Source organism: Nicotiana sylvestris, chromosome 6, assembly GCF_000393655.2.
Source record: "Nicotiana sylvestris chromosome 6, ASM39365v2, whole genome shotgun sequence".
Taxonomy (NCBI): Eukaryota; Viridiplantae; Streptophyta; class Magnoliopsida; order Solanales; family Solanaceae; genus Nicotiana; species Nicotiana sylvestris.
Window position 1 is genome coordinate 183,911,722 of NC_091062.1, and position 26,594 is coordinate 183,938,315.

Genomic DNA, 26,594 nt, shown 5'->3' on the forward strand with positions numbered 1-26,594 from the left:
AAGAAAAGATAATATTGCAACTGTTGAGCAGAATAATGGACTCTACGTAACTTAATTAGTCCTTGTCAAATTAACATGACACTATTTGCATTTGTGCTTTTAATAATTTCTTCTTTTTCTGATTTCAATATGGGAATAACATGTCATTTGAGAGCTAGTAGGTAAAGTGATAATGTCCATACCATTCTACGAACCAAGTAAGGCACTTGCTTTAGGTCCCCAAATTTATGTGGCTCCATTTTGTTAGCAATAATATATTTAAAGTTTTCAAAAAAAGAAAAAGAAATATTGAATATTTTTAGTCCAAAAATTACAGAAAAGAAAAGATAAAACTTGTATGAATTGTCGTAAATTATTACACTCTCTTTCTTATTTATTCAAGTCACAAACTTTCTTTTTCCTTCTCTCATAAGATTATATACTTTCTCTTATCTCTTTCTTACTTTCTTTCTCCAAAAATTTAAAAGTTCAACTGTTGAAAGGTTTAGTGGTAAAAATATGAGATCAAATAATTTAGAAAAAATTACTTCATTAACTTTAAATATTCCTTAAAATATAATAGTAATTCTAATATTGATGGTTTAGACTTATTTTTTAAATTAAAAAATATTAAGAAAAATAGTACAAGCAAAAAATAATACTTTAATCGACATATTCAATTAAATAAAAAGACTTGATTTTTTTTTCAAATGCTTACATTTTTATAAAATAATATTAACAGTTTCTATAATATTACATTAACAGAAAGAAGTTTTTTAATCGACATATTCATCAAATAAAAAGATTTGATTATTTTCAAATGCTTATATTTTTTTATAAAATAATATTAACAGTTAATGTAATATTACCTCAACGGTAAGATCAACAATTCTCAAAAAAATTAAATGAGTAGGCTATATACCATTCAAAAAAGAATTATTAGAAAAAATTGATAATAACAAAATTATTAACTTTGCATCTCAAAAAATTAAAAATAAATTTTTTTGAAAAAAAATGGTTTTTTATTTTTTAAATTTAAGGCCTCATATGGGAAATTTTTGTTAATTGGACTCTTGATTTAAGAGGTATATTTTTTTCAATCAGCTCATAATACACTAGTTTCAGTAGTAGAGGTAACTAATATTATCATATTAATACTAAAGCACAACCAAATATACAATTTAATGCACCATATATAAAATTAAAAAAAAAAACGAAACGTGATTACGTGAATATGAAACATTTAAGTCTTTGGATATCAATAGCATATGTACAAACTAAGTTTATTAGATTAAAAAATGTTGGGAATAAACACCCTACAAATATAATATTCACGGTAATAAAAGCGGAATAATAACGTTGCACCGAGATACGGTAATTAACAAGAATAAAAGAGTAACAACGACACCAAGATTTTTACGTGGAAAACCCTTTTGAATAAGGGAAAAAACCACGGCCCTGAGAAGAGCAATTGATATCACTATAGCAAGGAATTTTACACTTTGTAGGTCCGAGTAAAATACTCAAAAGACCACTACAACACTCAAAAAAATAACCCTCTTTTGATATTCCCACATCACTACAATATCACACTCTCTATTTTTCTCACAGACTATTTTCTTATACCCTGTCTGTGAAACCTCACTATTTTTTTCTAACTCTCAGATATATTTTTCATCTGAGATTGGTGTGTCTTACAATGAAGGTAGAGGCACTTATTTATAGTTACATAATACCTATGTTGATGTATGTAGTGACATCAACACTACTGCAAAAAAATAAGCCGCCCAAATCTTGTCTAAATTGGCTGGCTTGACAAAAGGTTTCTTCTTTCACATATGGGCTGGACCCCACAAAAAGAACAATATAGATTCTGCTCAAATCTAGTACAGTTATGGGAAATTTTCATAAAACACTATCTTTTAGTAGTAATTAGCCATCTATAGATACCATTTGCTATATTACGGATTATAGATACCTTTTATGTGGTTATAAGATGTATTTGATGTATTTAAGCTATTGTATTCATGAATACAATAGCAAAAATAGGCGTGAATCAAGGAAGTCCAGCTAATCGGTTGTTGTATTCGAGTGTATTCGACTGTATTCATGGAGAGAAACATGGGATTACAGCTGGACAGATTATTGCATTCGACTGTATTCACAGCGTGAAATAGGGGATTATACTGTTTTTAAAACAGAAAGTGAATCAATTAACATAATAGACTCCTAATATAACTCAACAAACTCAATTACAACACACAAAATTTGTATTTTCAGTTATAAAAAAGATTCTCAACCGAAAATATCCCAAAAATATAGCAATCTTCAGAGAAATTATTTAATACATCTGAATACATAAATTATATCAATTAAAAAAAACTTATGAATACATTCATGGCATATAGCGAGACAGTGAATACAATGAAATACATAGAATACAGCGAGATACATTGAAATACAATGAGAAAAAAAGGCAGTGAATACAATGAAATACATGGAATACAACGAGACACATTGAATTACAATGAAAAAAAACATGAATACAATGAAATATATTAACAGAAAATCAAGTTTCTCAGCCCAACCTCCATCGTCTTTGTTCAAGAACAAACCAACCGAATTATATGTCGGCGGCTGCTGTCTTTGCAATCTTTAGGTTGCCAATGTCATTTAGTATAAAAATTATCAGGTCTACCATTCTCAGAACAACGAAAGCCTTCATCCAAGAACTTACAATCCTTTGATTTATACGGTGGATAAATTTCATTCCAAACCCAATTCCCATAAAAAAGATCACAACTTTATGCTCCCTTTTCCAAAAAATCCAACTTTTCAGTCTTGTTATATGGGACAGACGATCCATTGAGCCCAATCAACGTAGCAAACAAGGATGTTTGCTGATACAAATGAGGCCTTTTGTTTACTTTTCTGTAATCCAACAAAAACAAACACAAGAATAAGCAAACAGTGAAGAAAAAGCAACCAAGTACACCTGGTGATGGCTCAAAAAGCTTCAAGCGTTTGAATTTCTTGAAAATTTTAAATTGGGTCATTGTGTTGAAGAATCTAGGAGATGGGCTTTGCACAAATTCGGTGGAAGGAGGAGGAGATCGAAAATTTTAATGGGATGGGGGAAGAGAATGAGATGTATCAAAGTAGAGAGAGAAAAAATATAGTGTAACTGATTAGCGTATTTAGTGGCTTAGGGCTAGGAGGTAATCCAAATTAAATATTTTGCTATAAACCTTAAAAGGTATCTATAGAATATAATTTTTTTAAATGGTATTTATTTAAAATAAATAAGGTGTTAACCTTTGATATTAGAAGGTAAAAAATCCTACCGTTATTCATGAACTTAAGATAATAACAAATTATATCGTTGCGTGGATCTGTCCAAATATTAAGTAACTTATTCCCATATATACTGGAGTGAGCATTATTATACCTCTAAAGAACGACTAAATATACAATGGATCCATCAATGAAAAATGAAGTTTATTTTGAACACGTAACATTAAGTTTTTAGATTATGGATAATATTGTGCCTTCTAATTTAGTATTAGTGATGTTGAATTGAGTTGCAGCTTTTCCTAGATTCAATTCAAATGTTAAGCAGTTATCCTACAGAGGAGTGAATGTTATATTTATTATGAATAATTAACCCAAATAGCCGCTCACTCATCCGCTTAAACTAAAATTAACCGATAAAGGTATAATATATATACATAATTTATGTATTATATGTGTATAATCAATATATAAACATGTATATGACTAAAAAAAGTAAATAATAAAGATGGACGGTTATTTGTGTTAATCTATCATACGCGTATGCAGCCAAATATAATCGGATAAGATTATAGAGTATAGAGACAATGAATTATACAATAGGATAAAACCTGAACGTGAAACATTATGTTTTTAGATTATTGATAAGCCAACTAATTTTACTTCAGAAAAGAATGGTCTTAGCCTCTTAGGTGTCGTTTGGTTGCGATTTGAAGAGATATTCCTATTAGAAATTTTCCCTATAATCTCCTCGTAAATTCCAGGATTAGTTTATACAAGGTCTCTCTCTCATTCTCTATCGGTATTTTTATATTAATATCTTTATGTGGATTAACGGAAGAAATGATACTAATATTAAGTGGCAAAAAAAGAAAAAATTAGTACCTAGCAAAGTTCTTGCTCCAGATCCTATAAAAACGAGGAAGTAAATAAGAACGAAATTAACTCTGATGAAGAGAGTCATTTTCGTTATTGTTCTTTTAGCGTTTTGGAATCAATAAACAAAATAGTATTAACTAGAAGCGAGTGGATTGAATTAGAAACTATGTTAATCCATTAAAAATTCCATTAACAGCCATTAAAAAGCTTCGAAGCTTTAAATTCGAAGATTGAATTTACGAAATTATTTTTTATTTGGATTGGGTGTTGTTGCAAATGATTGGGAATATCCGTTAGAATTTATATCTCAATTTTGTGACAATTTGATGAAGATTCGAGGTGATTTTGGTTGAAATTTCATATTGAAACTCGAAAAGGAAGACATAAACAAATTGTATATATTTTGTATGTCCAGTGTAGAAACGGTATACAAAATATCTGCAACTTACATAATTGTATATAAGTTGTATATAAATTATATATAAATTGTAGTTTTTTGGCCGGATTCTGTACAAAAAATATGTATTTAAGTTGTAGATAAATTGTAGGTTTTGACTGAATTTGTATATATTTTGTAAAAAAACATTTGTTACTTCGAGTAAATATGAAAACTTAGACAAATCCGGATAAATAAGTTTAGAATTTTGTATATATAAAAAAATTCCCAAAAAGGAAATCTCTGTTTAATACCTGTCTAATTTGGTCACAACAAAATTTCTCTCTTGAATTACTAGAAAGGAGCGTTAAGAATAGAATGGGGTCTCCTTGTTTTCAATTCATCTTTATTTTTCCACCTTTATGGGTCCACATAACTACCACCATTTGTCCGGACTTCATTCTTTTTTTTTTAAAAAAAAAAAAAACAAGTACTCACTTTGTTTCATTTTATACAACATATTTTTGACTAATTAATTTTAAAATATTTTTTTGGTATAATAATATAGTATTAGTAGCTCATTGATCCGATTAATCTAAATTAAAGCTTATTTGGACGAGCTTCTGATATGTCAAAAGTACTTTTTTTTTATCATAAAAAGTAATTTTCTAAAATTTTTATGTGTTTGGCGAAAATGAAGAAGTGCTTTTGAATAGCAACAGAAGCAATTTTTTTGCTTTTAGGAATAAACTACAAATTCTATCTTCTTCCAAGAAACCTAAAATTACTTGCTTTATGACAAAAGTATCGTTACTACAAATTTATATTTTCTAAATTATCCATTATTAATTTAAGTTTTTTTCTTTTCCTTTTTTATTTTTACCATCCTTTTCTTTTATTTTATATCTATCATTTTTTTTATCATCCTTCTCCTAATATTATTGCTTTGGATACTATACTAATATTGATTCTTTAATTTATATTTTAATTTTATGTTTTATATTCTATTAAAATAAAAAGGGAAAATTAATTAAATTTCTTATAGTAGATATCTTTAACTAATAAATTGATTGTAAACCGAATATTTACTGTCCTTTTTTGTAATTTGAACTCATGAGTACTTTTTGAAAAGATCGGTCAAACACAATTTATTTATCTTTTTTAAAAGATCGGTCAGACACAATTTATCTCTCCCTATCAAATATTGCAAAAAGTACTTCTCAAATAAATTAGTCAAATACAAATTTTAACTTTTCAAAAGTATTTTAGAGCAAAAACACTTCTCAAAATGAGCAGCTTTGATAGCTTGGCCAAACCAGCTCTTGGTGTTGCATAACACCCATTAAAAAGAAAAAAAGCGTTCTCTATCCAAGACTACGGGTGAAGTTCCCGTTCATCCCGCCACAATCATTTTAATTGCGGAAAAGGGCCAAATATACCCCTCTACTTTCAAATATTGTTTACCTGTACCCTTCGTTATACTATTGGGCTATCCATACCCCTACCGTCATACTTTGGAACAAAAATACCCCTATTTTGGATGGAGTGCCACGTGGCAGCCCCAGACTAAATGACCCATTTCTTTTTTTTTACCCAACCCATTTTACAAAAAACCCACAACCCGAACCATATTTTCATTTTTTTAGTTTTTTAAAGAATTTTCCTTTTGTAAAACTTAAAAAAAATTGCAAAAACGTTTTTTAAAATATTTTTTTTTTGTAAAAACATATTTGTAAAAACAGAAAAAAATATTTTCAATTTTTAACAAAATATTTTCGTTTTTTAAAAACTGAAAAAATATTTCCAACAAATTATTTCCGCTTTTGAAAAATGTTTTTTTTCAGTTTTTTTTAAAGATTTTCTTTTTGAAAAACTGGAAAGCAAACTTGTAAAAACTGATTTTTTTTTTGTAAAAACAGAAAAAAATTCGCTTTTAACAAAATATTTTCGTTTTTTAAAAACTGAAAAAATTATTTTCAACAAAATATTTTCGTTTTTGAAAATATTTTTTTTCATTTTTTCAGTTTTTAAAAGAATTTTGTTTTGTAAAAACTGGAAAAACAAATTTGTAAAAACAGAAAAAATAATTTTTTGTTTTTAACAAAATATTTTTGTTTTTAAAAAACTGAAATTTTAAAAAAGAACCTAGAAAATAGGGGTCGGGTTGTGGTTTTTTTTAAAAACGGGTCGGGTAAATGAGTTGTTTTAATCTGGTGTTGCAACGTGGCACTCCATCCAAAAATAAGGGTATTTTTGTTTCAAAGTATGACAATAGGGATATAGATAACCCAATAGTATGACGGTAGGGATATGAATAACCCAATAGTATAATGAAGGATAGAGATAAATAATATTTGAAAGTAAAAGGGTATATTTAGCCTTTTTCCGTTTTAATTGTTGATTATATATTAGTGAGAGTGAAAGTAAAAAAATTGATATGCATGAGAAATTAATTAACGGTGCCAGGAAAAGAAAAGAAGTAGCCTCATTTTCGTAAATTGGGTTGATCACTTGATCCCATGCACCTATTTGCGGCATCTCTTGGGAAGTCATTTCTGTCTTCTTTCTTTTCCTCCTCCTCTTTATAAACGGATTCCTCTCCCCTTCTTCATTCTCATAACAAACAAATTCAACCAAAAGCTTATTACTACTACTTCTTTTTTAAATTTGCTTCATCAGCTTTTTGTTTAATTTTCTAAAGAAGAGAGAAAAGGAGATTGAAGTTCATGTCGATCTCAGCTTCTTATCTCAGATTATGCTTCACTGCTCGTCACTACGTATCGTCTTCTCCAGCAAATCAAACTCTTAAGTTCCTTAAAAGTGAGCTCTAAATTCTTCTTAGTATTAAATTCTTTTTGTGTTTGTACGGTGATGCACAAAAGTACTTTCCAACCACTTTTCCACTGGGATGAGTCGTTTTCATGTTTTCTAATTCATTTCCCTTTTTTTTTTGGTGCCAAAAACCTTGTGATTTTTTTTTTTTTAAAAATAATAGCAAATCAGCCTCTTTCTATCTTTCTCTGCCTTTTTTTTTTGGGTTTTGTAGCTTTTCAGCTTGGTTTCTGAAGATATATCATTGATATAAGGATAAAAAAAACTATTTATAACAGAGTTTTTCCCGGAAGACTTAATACTCCTTCCTGTTCCATTTTATATGCCACTAACAATTAGTTTACTTTATTATTCAGTGATGTTCCTTTGAAAGGGGGAGAGGGATAAGGTTTGAACTCGAGATTGATTACTTGCTGATCGATGAGATAACTATAATATCATTAGAGTATTCCGCACCTATTTTTAAGTTTTTTCCAGGGGTACACGTCTTTGTATAACAGTATAACTTTTTGTTTGAGTAAAATTTCTTTTAATTCGGGCAAGATAATTATTCTGTCACCACGAACTACTATAAGTGCCAGAGCAGTTACGTTACTCTTTAGGATATAGCTTTATAAAAAATTTTTAACTGTCAATGCATATTGTATAAGTTAACTCGAGAGTGCTAAAAGTTACTTTTATTACAGGTAACAGATCTTCAGGAGAACATGTTCATTTCAGTTCCAATCTGCAATGTAATGCGGTTTCCAGATCACCTCGTACACAAGGTACGACTAATATATTATCATGTTTAATTTCTGAAAAAAAAGCTGAGGGAAATTTCTTTTAATTTTTTCTCCGTTTTTTGCGAACTGCTTTGATGGTTACAAGAAAATGCAGAATACAAAGAAGTACTGCAAAATGGTACTTTTCCTGTTATCAAGTGGGAGGACATCGTGGAGGAAGTGGAAGACATTGAAAAAGAAACACTTGAGGTATGGTTAGGCCAAACAAAAAAAACGAAACAGAAAATCTGTTTAGCTTCTTTTTTGTATATTGCTTAAAGTTTTGTGCTTGACTTTTATTGGAAATATTTGTATGTAAAAGGTATACCCATCAAATAAGATAAAGGATCAAATTCATACTATTCGGTTAATGCTGCGATCTATGGACGATGGAGAAATAAACATATCGGCTTACGATACAGCTTGGGTTGCTCTAGTGAAAGATGTAAATGAAACTCCTCAGTTCCCTTCAAGTCTTGAATGGATTGCAAACAATCAGTTGGCTGATGGTTCTTGGGGTGACAGCTCTATCTTTTTGGTTTATGACCGTGTCATCAACACTTTAGCCTGTGTTATTGCCTTGAAATCATGGAATGTGGATTCTCACCGGTGTGAATTAGGTAAGAATTTTATGTCATGTATCACGTGTAAAAGAAATACCGTGGAAACAGCCTCTTGCAAAAATGCAGGGTAAGGTTACGTACAATATACCTTTGTGGTCCTGCCCCTTCCTGGACCTCGCGCATAGCAAAAGCTTGGTGTAACCGAGCTGCCTTTTTTTTATATGACGTGTAAGAGAAGTTTTACGTAATCAAATTATCTAAAAGATAATTATACGTAGTTGTCCATAAAAATGAAATAAGTAACAAAAAAGATATTATAAATTACGTATACTACTTACATGTTAAAAGACACTGATTTATGTAAAAAAAAATTACACCGTCAAGTTATGTAAGTGACTTACTTTAATTGGTTAAATTGCACTAATAATGTAAAGAATTTACATTATCAGTGTATATAGTGTTAATTCATTAGATATTGATGCAAAAAAAAAAATGAATAAATAAAAGAACTACTAGGTAATAGTGGTGACTTTACATTCCATTCCTTTGATTAATTAATAGAATGTATATTTTCGATGTGATTATTTCCCGCTAACAGACAGAGGCCTAACAAAGTTGTGTCTTCTGGGGTTTTGGAATAGGAATGTCGTTTATAAGAGAGAATTTGAGCAGGATTGGAGATGAAAATGCAGAGCACATGCCGATCGGATTTGAAGTGGCATTTCCTTCACTTATTGAGATTGGTAAAAAATTAGGCATAGATTTTCCTTATGATTCTCCTGTCTTGCAAGAGATCTATGCCAGAAGAACACTAAAGCTGACAAGGTAATCATATTTTTTCTTTTAAATTTAGCTATCGTTTCTACATAAATTTGGTTAAAACTTGAAAACAGGAATTTTTTAAAGATGAGATAAAATATAATTTTTGAATGTTAAAATTATGTGTGGACATGCATTTTACTTGAAAAAAAATAAAGTTTTGTGAGTAAAAACCTTCAAAAAAAAAATTTAAAACTAATCTAAGTAGGCGTTGGACATTGAAAAAAGTAGCATTTAAAGTTAAGTTAAAAAATCATATTTGAAATTTAAAATTACATGTATTTCACTTGAATATATATATATATTACAATTTTGTGAGTGGATGAAAGATCTTTTACTGAAAAATTGGTAAAAACCCATTCCCAAAAAATCTTCAAAAACTTACAATTTTTTTTGGACAATTATGTTTTTTAAAAGAAAATTCAAAAAAAAAAAGAAAAAAAATCTATGGAGAAACTTGAAAAATCATCTTTAAAAATTATCCAAAAGTTGATCACTTTCAAAAAGTTTTGGAAAAAAGTGAAAAAAACTTCTGACCAAACGCGTCGAGTCAAATAATCATATAAAATGAGACAAGGAGAAATAGTTACAACTAGGGGTGTTCACGGTCGGTTTTTTGATTAAAACCAAAACCAAACCAATTTAATCGGTTTTTAAAATTTTAAAACCAAAATCAAACCAAATTAAATACAAACCATCGGTTTGATTGTTGTTGGTTTGGTTCGGTTTGGTTCGATTTTTCGGTTCTTAGTAAGCTAATGATAAGTCGATAATAGTAAAACAACGCTAGACAACAATCTGAAAATAATTTGCTAAATTTATGCTTTTTTATATATTTCTTTCAGAACTGAAAGTTTATTTACCTGTTTATATGAAAAGAATGAACAAAAAACAAACTAAAAATTTGCTTTCTCAAGCTTTAGCCATTGTTGTCTTGCAATTTGAATTTGCTTTCTTTACTCTTGTGGTGATTTTTTTTTAAACTATTCTATTAGGCAAAAGTATGTGCGGAGGGTTAGAGAATTGGAGTCTCTTAATGAAAAGAAAATTGGTCGAGTCCTATTGTTTTGGGCTTAGACAATCTTTTAAGATATAAAAGGATAAATCAAAATTCAAAATACTAATTAAGATGCATAAAATATTTAAAATTATTTACAAAAAGATATTATATTGTATATAAATAATTATTAAATTTTGTATATAATTAGTCGGTTTGGTTCGGTTTATTTTTCGGTTTTTTAAAATAGAACCAAAACCAAACCAAATATTATCGATTTTTAAAATTTAAAACCAAAATCAATCCAAATAAAAAAAAATATCGATTTACTTAATCGGTTTGGTTCGATTTTCGATTTGGATCGATTTTCCGTCGAACCGCGAACACCCCTAGTTACAACAAAAAGTAGCTCATGAACTCGAATTGCCCGGGCATTATATTTCATCTTTCATGCTTCTCATCATGAATAAATTTTAAAGTATATCCAATCTTCTAGAGTATTTTTTACTTTGTATTTGATTATAATACTTTTCGAGATAGAAAGTAGAAGAACTTTATTTTCCATGTATGTGAGTAATGATTACGTGTGGGTGGCAATAGGATACCAAAGGACATAATGCACAAAGTGCCCACGACGTTACTCCACAGTTTAGAAGGAATGCCAGATTTGGACTGGCAAAAGTTACTTCAATTGCAATGTGCTGATGGGTCATTTCTGTTTTCTCCATCTTCCACTGCCTTTGCACTTATGCAAACTCAAGATAATAATTGCCTCAATTATCTCGCAAATGTTGTTGAAAAATTCAGTGGCGGAGGTAAACAAATTTTTATATTATCAGTATAATTTAACTAGCTAACCCGTTATGCGAGTTGCCTATTTTTTAATTAGTTTTCTTTCAACTAATCATTCAGTTCCGAATGTCTACCCGGTGGACTTATTTGAGCATATTTGGATCGTTGATCGGATGGAAAGACTTGGAATTTCTCGTTATTTTAAGAGAGAAATAAAGGAATGTATTGATTACGTCACCAGGTAGTACAATTGTCTATTTTAAGGATAGTGATAGTTTATCTTTTTCTAGTACTTGTACTATTGTTTAAATAAATTGTGATCGACCGGTGGAATAATATATATATTTTTTATTATTTTAGATATTGGACAAATGAAGGAATCTGTTGGGCTAGAAATTCCCCAGTTCAAGATATTGATGACACGTCCATGGCTTTTAGACTTTTAAGGTTGCATGGCTACGTCGTTTCTGCTGGTTAGTCATCAATCTACTTTACTAAGATGCATGTCTCGTTTACATAACCTAAACACCTAATTACCATGCATTTAACGTATATATTTTTTTAAGCTGAAGTAGTATATTTTAATTTGTTATAATAGATTATTTAATAGTGGTACAACATATTTTTTGTTTACGTAACTAGTTGCGCGTTGTTGTGGGTCATTTTAACAGGATAGTGTAAACAATTACTCATGCTTTATTGATACACAGATGTTAACTCGATTACTAGTACACTATTGTAGTGATGAATGTGGTTGCTTATTTTCTCAGACGTATTCAAACATTTTGAGAACGGGGGTGAATTTTTCTGCTTCGCGGGACAATCGAACCAGGCTGTGACAGGAATGTATAACCTTTACAGGGCTTCTCAGCTAATGTTTCCAGGCGAGAAAATACTTGAAAATGCCAAGAAATTTTCCTCTAATTTTTTGCGAGAAAAACGAGCTAAAAATGAACTGCTAGACAAGTGGATCATTACTAAAGATTTACCTGGAGAGGTACTTGTATATTTATAGCAGTTGAGCTTATATCCTGTTTTTATTTTCTCATTAGAAGAAATTCCTACTTTATTTGGAAATTTTCTTTTTATTTCCCACATTCAGTTTATATTTTCTTTTTGAACATGGTTATTGTTTTTATACAGGTGGGATATGCATTAGATGTACCATGGTATGCTAGCCTGCCCCGAGTAGAAACAAGATTCTTTCTAGAACAGTATGGTGGTGAAGACGATGTGTGGATTGGCAAAACATTATATAGGTACTTTTAACGATTCATGCTCCCTATTCACACAGTAACCTTTTCTTGCACAAAAAAAATCTGTGCAAAAATTTAGCGATGATCATTAAAGTTATATGGATGTTGTAAAAATTATTTAGACTATCAATCACCATAATTTATTTAATAAGCATTGATTGATAACTTAAAATGGATAAACTGTAAAAATATCTGTATTATATTGATAATACAGTTATATTTGTTTATACTATCAACGTATATAATTTAAATCTCGTAAAAAATATTGTCAGTCCTTGTACAACTGTTATAATAAGAAGAGTCGCATGATAAATAAAGAAGAAACTGTTGTTTTCTTAAGGGGAGCTAGCTAGTGAGGATATATTAATATAAAGAGTCAACCTCGAGAGAGTGGCCAAGTTACCAAACCCAAGGTAATTGGAGCCCCACCATATTTGGTACTGTATTCAGGTTACAATTTGGAAAAGACGGCACACAATTTTTATGTCTGTCTTACTGTTTGTTTGGTTATGTTCTATCAAACGAACACTCAATCATTGATTTCTCATTCATGTATATGTTCAAGAAATGCTACAAAACCAGCGGCTACACTAGAATGCAGTCAAAAAACCATGAGAAATGGTTGTTCCCTGCGAAACATAAGGACAATTAGGAAAAATCAACACTCTTGCTTTTAATAAAAACCAACTTATGTTAATACTGTAATACATATGTATTTTATTGGCGGAGAGTCTGTTCAGTTGTCTCATCTTGAACACACCTCAACGTTAGCCTATTGATAAACGCCTCAGTCATATTCACCACTGGAATTCGACGTTTAAGATTTATTTAAAATAAAAAAGCTGACTCTTTCTATTTTTTGTTCTTCAACAATAATTTGGTATCTTATTGATATAGGATGCCTTTTGTTAACAATAACCTATATCTGGAGCTAGCAAAATCGGACTATAACAATTGCCAAGCTTTGCATCAGCTCGAGTGGAGACGAATTCGCAAGTAAGTTACTTCCATTACCTAATTCACCTTTGATAGTAAGATAAGCAGCACCAACAACAACATTTCACCCACAATAAGTTGAAATCAACTATATGAGTACTCACTGATCACAATTCTTCATTTAAGTTAACTCGTATCATCTTAACACAAAATATAAATAAAAAGTAAAAAATAAGTGAGAGATGTATAAATATATCGATGATAAAAGCAATAATAATGGTAATAGTATAAAGATTTTTATTTTTTTACTAGCATATAAATATATGGTTAGGTCAAAATACTCCTAGAGAAGCAATAGATGCAATACCAGCATATTTTTTTTTGGTTTCCCATCCGGTGTTTGATACCTGCATTGGGGCCTGATTAAATCTGGATTCGTACCGGGAAGTCCCACATTGGGAGGTAAATCGCTCCCTAACAAAGGCGACTTCAGGGATGAAGGAATACATGCATATTAATAATTCTAAATTTATTCCCAATTAATGTGTGTGTATAATATATATGTATGTATGTAGAGAGAGATTTTTTTTTTCCCGACTAAATTTATTCCCGACTATATGTATGTATGTAGAGAGTGATTTTTTCCCCTTCTGTCATGATGTCCAATCTTTAGTTCAGTTTTGTATTGATTTCAAGAAATTATGGGTCACTCTAGTCAATTTCTTTCCATGTCTTTTACTTTATCTAAACATTCTAAAACTTCATGCATGAAGGTGGTATAAAGAATGTGGGCTTGGAGAGTTTGGAGTGAGCGAAAGAAGCTTGATGCTGACGTATTATTCAGCCACAGCTAGTATATTTGAGCCAGAAAGGTCAAGAGAGCGAACAGTTTGGGTCAAAACCGCTGTTCTTATGGACTGTGTTAGATGTTACTTTGGCAAGAAACAAATATTTGCGGAACACAAGACTGCCTTTATTCATGAATTCACACATTCCACCACTGGACACTACCTGAATTCTAGGTAATGACTATTTACAGTGCCTTCTTTCTTCTACATAATATACTACAGTAAAGTGTTGTGTTCATACGGCGTCAATACAATCTTGAAGTCCTAAAAATTTAAATTTTTTTCATTGATGCTGGATTTTGTGCTCACGAGGCTTATATGCAAGCTACATATATGTCGGGTACAATAACAAAGGTGGAAGAATTAGCCTAAATAATCGCTCATCTAACTACTTAAACGAAAAGTAATTGGTGGATCTATAATATATGTATAATTTATATATAATAGTATACGTATAAGTTATAACCATATGAAATCAAGCGTATAATTTATAAAAAATGAAGAATATAACTGGCTAATTTGTGTAAAAAAAAAACCAAAAGATCGATAAAAGAATAAAATCAGTTGCTATAATTTTTTCTTCGGCGTGACAAAAGTTTTTACCGTTATAACTACATTACACCTCTTTTTTGGTTTTAATAAGTATTACTACTACTTATTATAGTACTCTGAGTTAGCCCCGGAATGTAAGGCTTGTAGCAAACCATTGGCTAATTTATTTCTTGTTGCGATATAGAGAAAGTCATTGCAGCTAAAGAGGTTAGTTTAACTGCGTCTGCATAATATGTTGTAATGATTATTCAATCATGGCAATGGCAGGTATAGTGCAGAACAAAAGCTCGTCGGGATTATACTCGGAACCCTAAACCAGCTCTCACTGGACGCTTTGCTGACACACGGCAGAGACATACATCACTTCTTGCGTCATGCTGTAAGTATACTATACTACTCCCTCCATTTCATATTTCACGAGCTAGTTTGACTCAGCGCGGAGTTTAAGAAAAAAGAAGAAGACTTTTGAAATTTGTGGTCTTAAAAATTTAAGGGGTAAAAAGTTTGTGGGGCCATGACATTTGTGTGGCTATAAAAATTTGTCATTAAGAGTAAATGGGTAAAATAAAAGAGTTTAAAGTTGAATTATTTCCAAATTTAAAAATGTGTCATTTCATTTAATACGAAACGAAGGGAGTACTACTCTTGAAGATTTCATCAAATGTTATTTTTATTAAATGAAATGAATAATTAAATTGAATCCCATTTGTATGTTATTGATATATGTCTATAGTGGGAAAAGTGGCTACTAGTTGTCGACGGTGAAGGAGCTGCAGAGCTTCTAATTGGTACGTTAAATTCATGCACTGGCCGTTGGGTGTCGGAGGAGCTATTGTTGTCCCATCCAAAATATCAAAGGCTAATGGAAATTACCAATAGAGTTTGTCACCGACTTCGTCTCTTTCACCTCTACAAGGTTAGACTCATCTAACAGAGAATTTATAAAACATATTGTTACTATTTGTTCTTTGCTAGTTTAGCTGTTACAAGGAATTGACACCTTTTGTCTTCTCATTTATCCTTAAACGAGATGTTTTTATAGTCATAAAAAAATATTATGATATGTTTTAACTATAAGTTCTAAGTGTACTTTTGATATTGCTAAACGCTTTTATTTCTTTCTTAAACTTCATGCTCAGTCTCGGTTAAAAATAATTACGTAAGATGTAACAGAGCAAGTATAAGGTTGTACTTTCATGAAGTAGAATTTTTGTGGTGGAGCAAAAACGACTATGAAAATCGATCTATTAAGATCAACACAATTGTTTCGTTTTCTTTTTTCAAATCTTTATTAGTAGAAGAATTAACTCAGATAATCGTTCATCCAACCGTTTAAATTAAAAATAGCCAATGAATATATAAAGATCCCTTGTTAGAAAGCACTCACTAACTTAGAATCTTAAATTAAATCTCTTTTGACGACTAGAGTTATTTGTGTGTGTCTAGACCTAGTTGTCATTGTTATTCGAACTATCACTATCTCTTTTCTAATGATACATCTTGTAGCAATCTTTTTCCTAGATATAATACATTCTTGTAGTATAGCCACTTTTTCTCTTCTTGACAAAGTTCAAGGAGATATGCTTTTGCCTGATATAAACAACCAGATGTTCTTGTCGTGTACTTGTAAATCAGGGACAAAATGCAGACAGCCAAAGAATAGGAAAGCAGCTGGGGATGTTGACGTTTAGTGAGATAGAATCAGACATGCAACAACTAGCGGAGCTCGTGCTATCCCAATCCGATTGTTCAGATGAGGATTTGGATGCCAATATCAAAGACACTTTTCTTACTATAGCCAAAAGTTTTTACTATACAGCTCATTGTGATACAAGAACTATCAATTTGCACATAGCCAAAGTGCTCTTTGAAAGAGTACTTTAATATTCTTCTCTTGTACATCCTTCATTGTAATTGGCATGTATCAAGAAAAATTATAGAAACAGAATATGGATATATTGAACAAACAAAGCATGCAAAGATTTAAGAAATCGTTTTGATAAAAAGCTAACGAACATTTTTCGGATCCATTAACTTACTGGCTGGTCTGCTATGCTATACTAAGTGTAGGACGTTGTTGAGTCCCTTGTCGGCCGTGGGAAGGGAAAATGGCACTTTTTATATACTATATGTGTTTAACCTCAAAATCGGATAACAATTAAATTTGTAAGTGGTTTTAAGGATACATAGTTTAATTCGACACAAAGTAATTGATAAAGTAAATTACGAATAAAGAAAGACAGAAGTAATTCAAACCACACGAATTGAACAGTTACAGTCTTGGAAAGTCAGTCACACTCAAACTGGATGCACTTCGATCTGCATCAAGATACAGAAGAATAAGAGCTTAAAGAGAAAAATAATAATGTATTGCTTTGAAATGCGTGTTACCATGTCCTAAAGGAATTATCAGGCCCCTTTATATAGTAGGGGAGTCCTAATTTAGGTGCAATTCTATAATAGATAAAAAAGCTCTTGATTTGTTGATTGTCGGTTCCTTGTTGATCAGTGCCGAGATTCCCGCCGTATTATTCGACCGGTCATGGATATTTCGGTCTTCTGTTGGCTATGCTAACAATGTTGCTTCAAGCTTGTTCGGGACTAGGATCGATTCCGGGATCACGTCCTCGATGTTCTCGAAGGCAGGCATTCTGACTTCGGGTTCTAGCTCGGTGAGACTTGGGTCGATCTTCCGTCCTTTATTGCCATGTTCGGAGCCTGACTTACCATACCGTAGGCGAGCTCAATTTCGACCGTATACAAATAGTCCCCGTATTTTTCGGAGAGTAGACGATGAGAAATGATATGAGCTTTCGATTCTTACTTTGATACCCCGCAACAGTAGCGACAAAATGAACGAAATATCTCGTCAGTTAAGTCTTAATGGCATTAATTAAATGCTTGTCAGTTGCCGGTCGGCCACTCCTAGATGCAAACCATATTGAAATACTACAAATACCCTATTTTTTGTTCACCTAAACTTTACATCCAAACCTTCTATCCCCGTACCGTAGAGATCTTAATATTCTATGACACTTATATCCTGGTTATTTGAGATCTTTTACAAGAACTTTTGTTCGTCTTCATTCCAAACCATCAAGCGTACCCCTTTAGCTTCCTATTTTTCCTCCATTTTCAAAGAAATGGCGAATATTTCAAAAAATGTTCCCCAAAAAGAAACTCCTTCTACCTCACGGCCGGCTACCGAGGAGACCGTTTCACGTATTGCTACTGAGGAACCAGTATAGGAACCTCTATTGATATCGTTTTTCCCTAGAGGATGCTCGGTAACCGCCGATTTCAAGGTTGAAAAACCTTCCCCCATACAAGGCCGGTGTGAGGAAGTCTTGAGATACATATGCTCAATCACTGAAGAGGTCTTCCCTACGGTAAAAAAAGATTGCAATTGGGTTGACAAGAATGTGGTGGTTCCCAGACCTGATGAAGACATCACCATACATGTCGAGGGATACTTAAGTATTTACACTTATCCCTTTACACTGGGCCCATTGGATCTGGTCATCATCGACTTTTGCAAAAGATACGAGGTATGCCTCGATAAAATTTACCCTTCATTCTGGAGGATCATGATCCTCTTTCGGTTCTTCGTGAGCAAGATCGATGGATGCTCGTTCACCGTCGACCACCATATGCATCTATACAGTCCCCGAATCTTTTGGGGGGACTAATCAAGCTCGCGTGTCGGGCTAATAAAGCCCTGTTCTCAAGTATTGATGAAGATCGGGATCGAGGCTGGCTAGGCCGTTTTGTCTGAGTGAGGACCTCGAACTTGATCCCAGTTGGGCGCATGCCGTTCTTTGAGAAGTGGAATATATCACGTCCGTAAAATTTCGTTTTCAAAATTTTGTTTTACATTTTTTTCCTTCTTTCTTACCAGTGCTTTGTGGTGGTGCAGCTGTCACTCTAGTCCCGAATGTAGCCCCTCGATTCAAGGAGTGGGTCAAGTGTATCGCATTAGAAAGTTCATATTCTGAGCGCTCATGGCGTGAACTTTCGAAGGGCCGGTGGGAAGCCCGTTCTCATGGTGAGATTCCTTTTCCGAGTGAGTAATATTTGGGTTCCTCTTGTGTCGTTAAGTTCTCACTTAATTCATTTCTCTTTGCAGGTTTATCCAAGGACGTCATACTGAGGCCTCCATATGGTGGCGAGAACATCACCGCGGAGTCCTCTGCTCCAAGATAGGGTGACGAGAAGAAAAGAAAAAGGGCTCCAAATTCTCCGAACTCGAAAAAGAAGAAATCAAGGAGAAGGCTAGTGCGCAAACCCAAAGAAAGCACCAGCGCCCGAGCGCCATCTTTGGACTTACTCTACCAGATGAGGGATGAGTCCGAAGATGAAGGAGAAACACTTGAATTGGTGGCCCGCGAGCCAACGCAGCTCGAAGGGCAAGGGGCCTCCGAACTAGAGAGAGGCGAGGATGATTTACCTCAGGTTAGGGAGGCCAAAAAGGAGGCCGTGGCCAAGGCTTCCCGGGATGTGGGCAATGCCCCTAAGGATGCACTCGGTGTGATAGACATCACTGAGTTGCCTCCATTCACTAAGTCCATGTATAACGAGGCTCAAACGGTTAAAAAATCCCAACGAGGGGGTTTACAGAGGCTCCGCGGATTTTTTGATGGCGTGGATTCTACCGCCATGGAGGACGTCACCGAATTGGGTGACTTAGAGGTGCCGAGAAAGAGTCCATCTTTGGGAACAACCGGGCCTTCCTCAAGCCCAAAACTAATCAACCGATTCCTATCTCCGAGTGTAGATCCTGACTGAAAGCGATCGATCATTATCTTAATTCTGGATGATGCCCGGGTCCTCTCTGCGCCCGTAGGGGTGGCCAACTACCTTCGGTGTCTGGCGACTAAGGAAGACCAAGCCAAGATGAATGAGGTAGACACACATTTCCTATTCAAAGAAGCACAACAGGCGCTAAACCAGGTAACTTCAGAAACCTCTTGATGACTTTTAAATTTGTACTTAGACTAATTTATAGATAATCATAACATTTTTCTTTGTGTCTGTAGACCTCGGTGCTTCATTATGAGACCTTTCTCCGATATCGGGACAAGCTGAACCAGCTTGAGGTCGAGGTCCGAGGGCTCATTGAGAGGAGGGATACTTACAAACTTCTCAGTAAACAAAGTGAAGGGGAGGCTAAAAGCCTCCGAGTTGAGCTAGAGATGGCTCAGAAGGAATACGACAACCTGGTCGAGCTGGTAAAAGTATTTGAGATTAGTGATGATGATCTAGATTCGATGACTAATGGTCGGAATCCGCAGGTCCAACAGAAGATCAATCGGATCTCGACCAGCTCCGAGCCGAGATGGATATTGTCAAGGCCGAGGCTGACGAATGAAGAGGCAAGATGGACCGTCTGGCCTCGAAAAAGGAGACTGCTCAGGTGCAACTGACTTCGTCTTAGGTCCAGCTTCGAGCAGCAAAGTAAAAGGCCGAGGTGTAGTCCAAAAAGGTTTAGGAGCTCCAGTCTCATCTAAATTCGGCCGTCTCTGATCGAGAAACTTTGGCCAAGGAGCTTGAATTGGCCAAGTTGGTGGTCATGGTAGTTAAAGCCAATGCCGACGAGATGGTGGCTCAATATAAGGCCGATGCGGAGGTGGCCCAGGATCGAATGAAGGATATCGCCGAGTACATAAAGCGGAAATCCCGAAGGGAGGCCCTCCAGGAAATTCATGCTCGGGGTTTTAGCTTGTCGGCCGAAATCGAGAGTGCTAAGAGGCTCGAAGCCGAGGCCAAGAAGTTGGCTTGTCCCGAGGATGAAGAAGACTTTGAGGGTTCGAGCAGATCCAAGGGTGGAGGAGATTCTAAAAACCCTAGCGACGAGGTTGGCTTCGGTGAAGACCAGGCCGTTTGAGTGCCTACTTGTGTACTTTTATACTTTTTGTCAAGGCTGTTTGGCCTTTGTAAAGATTATATGTATATATAATACAAGACTTCTTTTTCCCTTCGACAATCTCTGATTTTTGTTTTCCTTTGCTTTATTATTTGTTATTTATATTTGCAAAGACCGAAATAACCTTAGCATGAAATAGTTAGGTCATGTTCAGAGGTTCTAACAGGCCTCGTCTTCGACATTATTTTGATCAAGGCATTGTGTGGGTTCGGTATAACCGGAGACTTTTCCCTAAAGTACTTATAATTTTTTAGACTATAGTTTGCCGAGGGTAACCTTTAGAATCGATTAAGAAATTTTGAAGGCCTTGTTTTTTGTTATGGGTCTCGGACGTCTCTGAGCCATTTTAATATGGTCGTAGCCTTTTAGTTCTGGTATTTTCCAGTGGGCTTGTTACCCCAAGTTATCCGGGCTTGCCTAAGATAACAATCCCCGAATGGGGATGGCCGTAGCCTTTAAGGTTCGAGCGTTTCCTAATATGTCTTGTGCCCCTAGGTTCTGATAGCCCAGGCTGTCCGAAGTTGTCTTTGGACGGTAGTCCCCGAGTGGGAGTGAACGTTTGAACTCGGATTAAGGCGGCCTTTGGGCTCGATATCTTTAGGGGATCGAATGTAGGAAATTCCTTAAGTAAAGAGAATTTTTTTTAAGGGACAAGATATTTATCCGCAAGGTAGAGTCTTCTTTTATTCTTGTTTGTAATTAATAAATGGGAATTTTGACTACTTATTAGTACCTTTTAGCTTTCGTTTTAGTCCAAAAGCGCTTAATTTTGTTCCCGTAAATTGATAAAATGTACTTAATTGCAGGAATTTTGGAAGATAAGCTCCCAAGATGAAATCCAACTCAAGAAGGAGTAATCTCAACTCAAGGACAAAAACAGGCACACAAGCTTAGAAGTGCAGCCAGGAGATTATCATCTACGGCTGTAGATTGTGAAGAAACACCCATTGGAGAAATGCGAGAAGTTTGGTTCGCACTTGATATGTGCGACCGTAGAAACTAGGTCAGAGCAAAAGTTCAGAGAACCTGCATCTCAAGTCTAACAAAAGTGCGGACCACACAATTATTGTGCGGCTGCAGAAGAAAAGATATGTGACCACAATCACATTTGTGCGGACCACAAAAAAGCAAGGTGCAGACGCGGACATTATTCTGCGGACCCCAGTAAACGAGTAGTGCGGTCGTAATTCAGAATTATACTGCCGCAGGTTTCCAATCTTGTCAAGCTGACGCAAAGTGCGGACCGCACATGGAATTGTACGACCGCAGAACCTCTGAAAGGGAAAATTCCAGCCTTGTATAAATAGATGAGTTTCACTAACTTAGGTTAAGTTTTGACATCAGCTGCTATAGTAGATGATTTTCTTTACTCTTTTTAGTAGTTTTTGCTATTTTGAGCTTTTTGAACATTAATTTCATCATTTCTATTATCAATATGAGTTTACTTATCATTCCTTCTTCTATTTCTTCTATCTTAATCATGAGTAGCTAAATTTTTACTATGGTTGTTGTAAGCACGTGATTTTTGACCCTCCTCGAGAATTTTCACATTTTTAGCATGAATATGTGAAATTGGGTCTAGTATAGCTATTTTAACTATTTTTACTTTATTTCGTTGCAAAAAGAAAATTTCAAAAAATATATATATAAATTTTAGTTTATGTATCTCTCATAAACTTGAAAAATACAAAAATTGTACTTTATTTTGGTACTTTATATAAATTCGAAAATTACAAAAAAATATAGTTCTATTAATGTTTGCAGTCATTATAATTTTGAAAAATACAAAAAAAATATTACTTCATATTTTTGTCTTTATTAAAGAACGAAAATTACAAAAAAAATAGTTTTATTAATATTCTATAGTCATTTTAACTTTGAAAAATACAAAAAAAACATTACTTCATATTTTATCTTAATATTTAAAAAACGAAAATTACAAAAATAGTTTTATTAATATTTTGTAGCTATTTTAAATCTTGAAAAAATATTTAAAAAATATATAGTTTTGTTTGAATACTAGTCTTATTTTTGGTAGTTATTTTGCTTACATAGGACTAGTTAAGCAACGTTTTCCTATTTCTCGGGTCCGGGCAAAAGAATAATATTCGGGTTCAAACTACCCGGTTTTAGGCCTAATTTCGGACCTAGCCCATAATAAACCGTGTCCAGGACACATGGGGAACCCCACCACGCGTGGGGGACACAAACCTTGAACCCCACCACGCGTGGGGCTCATTTTTATGGGCATTGTGTATCAAATACACGGACAAAAGGCCAAAGGAGGGGGGACTTTTGAAATTTTTTGAAGGAGGGCACTGTTCCTCCGTCTTCCTCCTTTGAGAAACCAAAAAAAACCCTACTGTAAACGATCCCTACCCCCCCAACGCAAAAACTACCAGTTCCCTCCATCCCTTCCGACACCCTCACGCACCAGCCCCCTCGCCGGAACGTCACCAAACGCCCACCTCCTTCACGTCCGTCGACCTCGACTCCTCCATCACCACCATCAACGACCAAACAGCCCGTCCCTTCAAAACGCCATAACCACCACCCAAACGACCACCCTCGTTCCATCTCCAAACCCTTCCCAGCTGACCCCTCTCCGTCACAACCCAAACCAGTCGACCCCCGTCAACAAACACCCAAAACCCTGCTGCTTCGTCACCTTCCCCAGCAACACGACCAACAGCAAAACCACCAGTCTCCCCGTCGTTTCCTCACGCCCAGCAGTGGATCAAACGACCACTGAACACCGTCCAAACACCACTGCTTCAGCTATACTATCCAAACGCAACAACCAACCAGCCATGTTATCGTTGTTCTTTCACTGTCGTCGTGCAGTCCGTTGAGGTCGTCTTTGTTCGTCGAGGTCCGGCGCGTCGAGTTTGTTCGTTGAAGTCGATGTTGAGGTTTGGTCCATGGCTCTATGCGTTTCTGTTTATTCAGGTTAGTAAGCCTCGATGTATTGGATAAAGAAATTTTACGTTCAATGTTCGAAGTTGCAATATATCAATTGATATGATAATTTTCTGCTTATGTTTCACCGTATGCATTTTAGTTCATTTTTGTGTTATGTTATTATTGTTTACTTGATGTCATTTGATTTAGTTGTATTAGTAGTCCTAAGACACAGTTTGACGTTGATTCGCTCGTCCCTTTATTGTCTTAGTTTATTTGGACAAAAATTAGTATTAGTACCTGTTGTTACTACGCCCGAAACACTCATTCGCTTAACTTCTTTTATTAAATCTTGACAAGTTATGAGATTGTAGTTGTAAAGAAGCCGTAAGGTTTAGTATTGTTAAAGGCGTAAAAATGACATCCTTTTAAAATATAAAAATAAAAATAAATAATATAATAATAATAAAAAACGAGGCAAGCTTCGCCAAAAAATAAAATGTACATATTGCGGAGCCTTCACAAAATATGTGTATTAAATACTTAGATTCCGGGACGGGCCGTTTAGCAAATTTCGCGGCCCTACCAAAAATAATAATGCGCTAGTTGCTTTAGGCGCGCCTTTAATAATGTTATCTCCCTAAACTCGGGTGCACATTTATGTGACCCAAATCCAAATCTCAACGGAGTCGAAATATGTCTCTAGTCACGGGCACATTGATTGTGACGTGGCCCGAGATGCATGTCCATGACGTTGCAAATTCCTTTTAAAAAATAAGAATGAGATGAGCCTCGCCGAATAAAAACACAAATTGCGGGGCCCTCAGTAAATACTTGTTTAAAATTACTTAGAATTCAGGAGGGTCGTTTAGCGAATTTCACGGCCTCCGCAAAATAATAACGCGATAGTCTCTTTAGGCGCGTGTTTAATAATTTACTTTCTTAAGCTCGGGTGTGCATTTCATGCGACCCAAATCCAAATCTCAAAACATCAAATAAAATGCGTTCCGGATTGTGGGTGCATTTCATGTGACGCAGTCCAAAGACGTGTTTTAAGCGATGTTCACATTCTTGTAAAAAACAATAATAATAAAGCGGTTAAAAGTTAAAATTTGCACATAAGTTCATACTTGTATAAAATCAGATAATCAAGCCGAATATAACAATTGAGCGACCGTGCTAGAACCACGGAACTCGGGAATGCCTAACACCTTCTCCCGGGTTAACAGAATTCCTTATCCGGATTTCTGGTACGCAGACTGTAATATAGAGTCATTCTTTTCCTCGATTCGGGATTAAAATTGGTGACTTGGGACACCCTAAATCTCCCAAGTGGCGACTCTGAAATAATTAAACCAATCCCGTTTCGATTGTCCTTTAATTGGAAAAAACTCCCCTGCGCCCCTCGGGTGCGGAAAAAGGAGGTGTGACAGCTCTGGCGACTCTGCTGGGGATTTGGCACCCAGAACCACTGGTTCAGGGTTAAGAATTCGAGCTTAGAATAATTGTTATTATTTGGCTTTATTTATTATCTGATTATTACATATTTTGAGCCTAATGTGCTAAATGCTGCTTTTACCGCTTTGATATTATTTGAACTGTATATAAATTGTGCCGAAACCTTTCTCTTCTTACCTCCGGGGATGTACTTACTGGTTGAGACTCCCTATTCTGTTAGTGTCATACCCTGAATAAATAAGGCTCGGAAAGTTTCTAAGCCGGCTGGCCTTTTGGTTCCCGGAAAGGAGCTCCTTTCTCAGCTCGAGTTGTCCGCTCGGGTACACTGTCTAGAACACCGACCCAGGTTTTTGAACCTAGTATAACAAAGCCACATGTCGGATCCCTAGTAGGAACGTTTATTTGCATCATGTGCATTTGACTTAGGGGACTCAACATAGGGGTTGGGCCCGTCTAGGACAAGCAACCTGAAAATAATAGACAATCTTTCGGCATCCTATGTGCTACATGTTGTATTCAGTCAAGGGCGAATGAGTCATTTGGTCATTTCCAGCGTGATGTTATTTTAATCAAAGCATGGGGAACATTTGTGGAATCCAAGAAGCCTTGGAATTCCCTATGTCCCCCACGCTTGCTTTTGGGAAAGCACATGGGGAACATTTGTGGAATCCAAGAAGTCTTGGAATTTCCATATGTCCCCCACGCTTCATATGTTGGGAAAAGCGCATGGGGAGCATTTGCGGAATCCAAGAAGTCTTGGAAATCATTATGTCTCCCATGCCCCATTTTTGAAAGAAATAATAAATATAAACAATAAAATTACAAATAAAACAAAGCATGAAAATTCAAAAAGATTTTGTATGTTTTCATTATTTTCCACAGATTAAAAAAAATCGTGAAAAAGAGGAGAAAAAATGACAGTGTAGAGATATAACTACTTATTTTTAGAGAAAAATCAATGTCCGAGTAGTATCGAAACTCTGTCGAAATTTTGAGAAAATGAAAATGAATGTCTTATTAGTTAGTTATATTAAAAGCAAAGGAAAAATAGAGAAAAAATCATCATTGTTCTGTCTTGTTTTTAAAAAAATATAGAAAAGAAAATAGTTTGTTTTGCCATAAAAATGAAAATAAAAAAAGGGTTTGTTTTAAAATGGGTTTTTATTTATTTATTTATCTGTTTATGAAAATGTCAAAATAAAAATAAAAATAATAAAATAAAAAGAGTTGGGCGTTGAAAGTAGTTTTATTATTTTTTGCAAATATATATATATATATATATATATATATATATAAAATTCAAAAAGTTTTTCTTTATTTCCAAAATATGTATATATATATCTTTATCTGTGGCAAGAACATTTGTCTTACCAAAAGTTTTTAGAATCCCAATTTTCAAAACAAATAATCCAAAAATATTTTCCATTA

General features: G+C 34.2%; 1 protein-coding gene across 1 annotated transcript; it reads left to right on the forward strand.

Moving 5' to 3' along the window:
- Positions 1–7,232: 7,232 nt before the first annotated feature.
- On the forward strand, positions 7,233–16,770 carry LOC104217342 (ent-copalyl diphosphate synthase 5). The gene is made up of 15 exons (XM_009767570.2): positions 7,233–7,345; positions 8,044–8,124; positions 8,237–8,331; positions 8,444–8,741; positions 9,326–9,509; positions 11,101–11,315; positions 11,413–11,533; positions 11,653–11,765; positions 12,063–12,289; positions 12,436–12,551; positions 13,446–13,544; positions 14,258–14,506; positions 15,152–15,263; positions 15,618–15,800; positions 16,520–16,770. Exons 1-15 carry the CDS (start codon positions 7,252–7,254, stop codon positions 16,766–16,768), a joined length of 2,436 nt encoding a protein of 811 aa, XP_009765872.1. The 5' UTR covers positions 7,233–7,251; the 3' UTR covers positions 16,769–16,770.
- Positions 16,771–26,594: the final 9,824 nt, after the last annotated feature.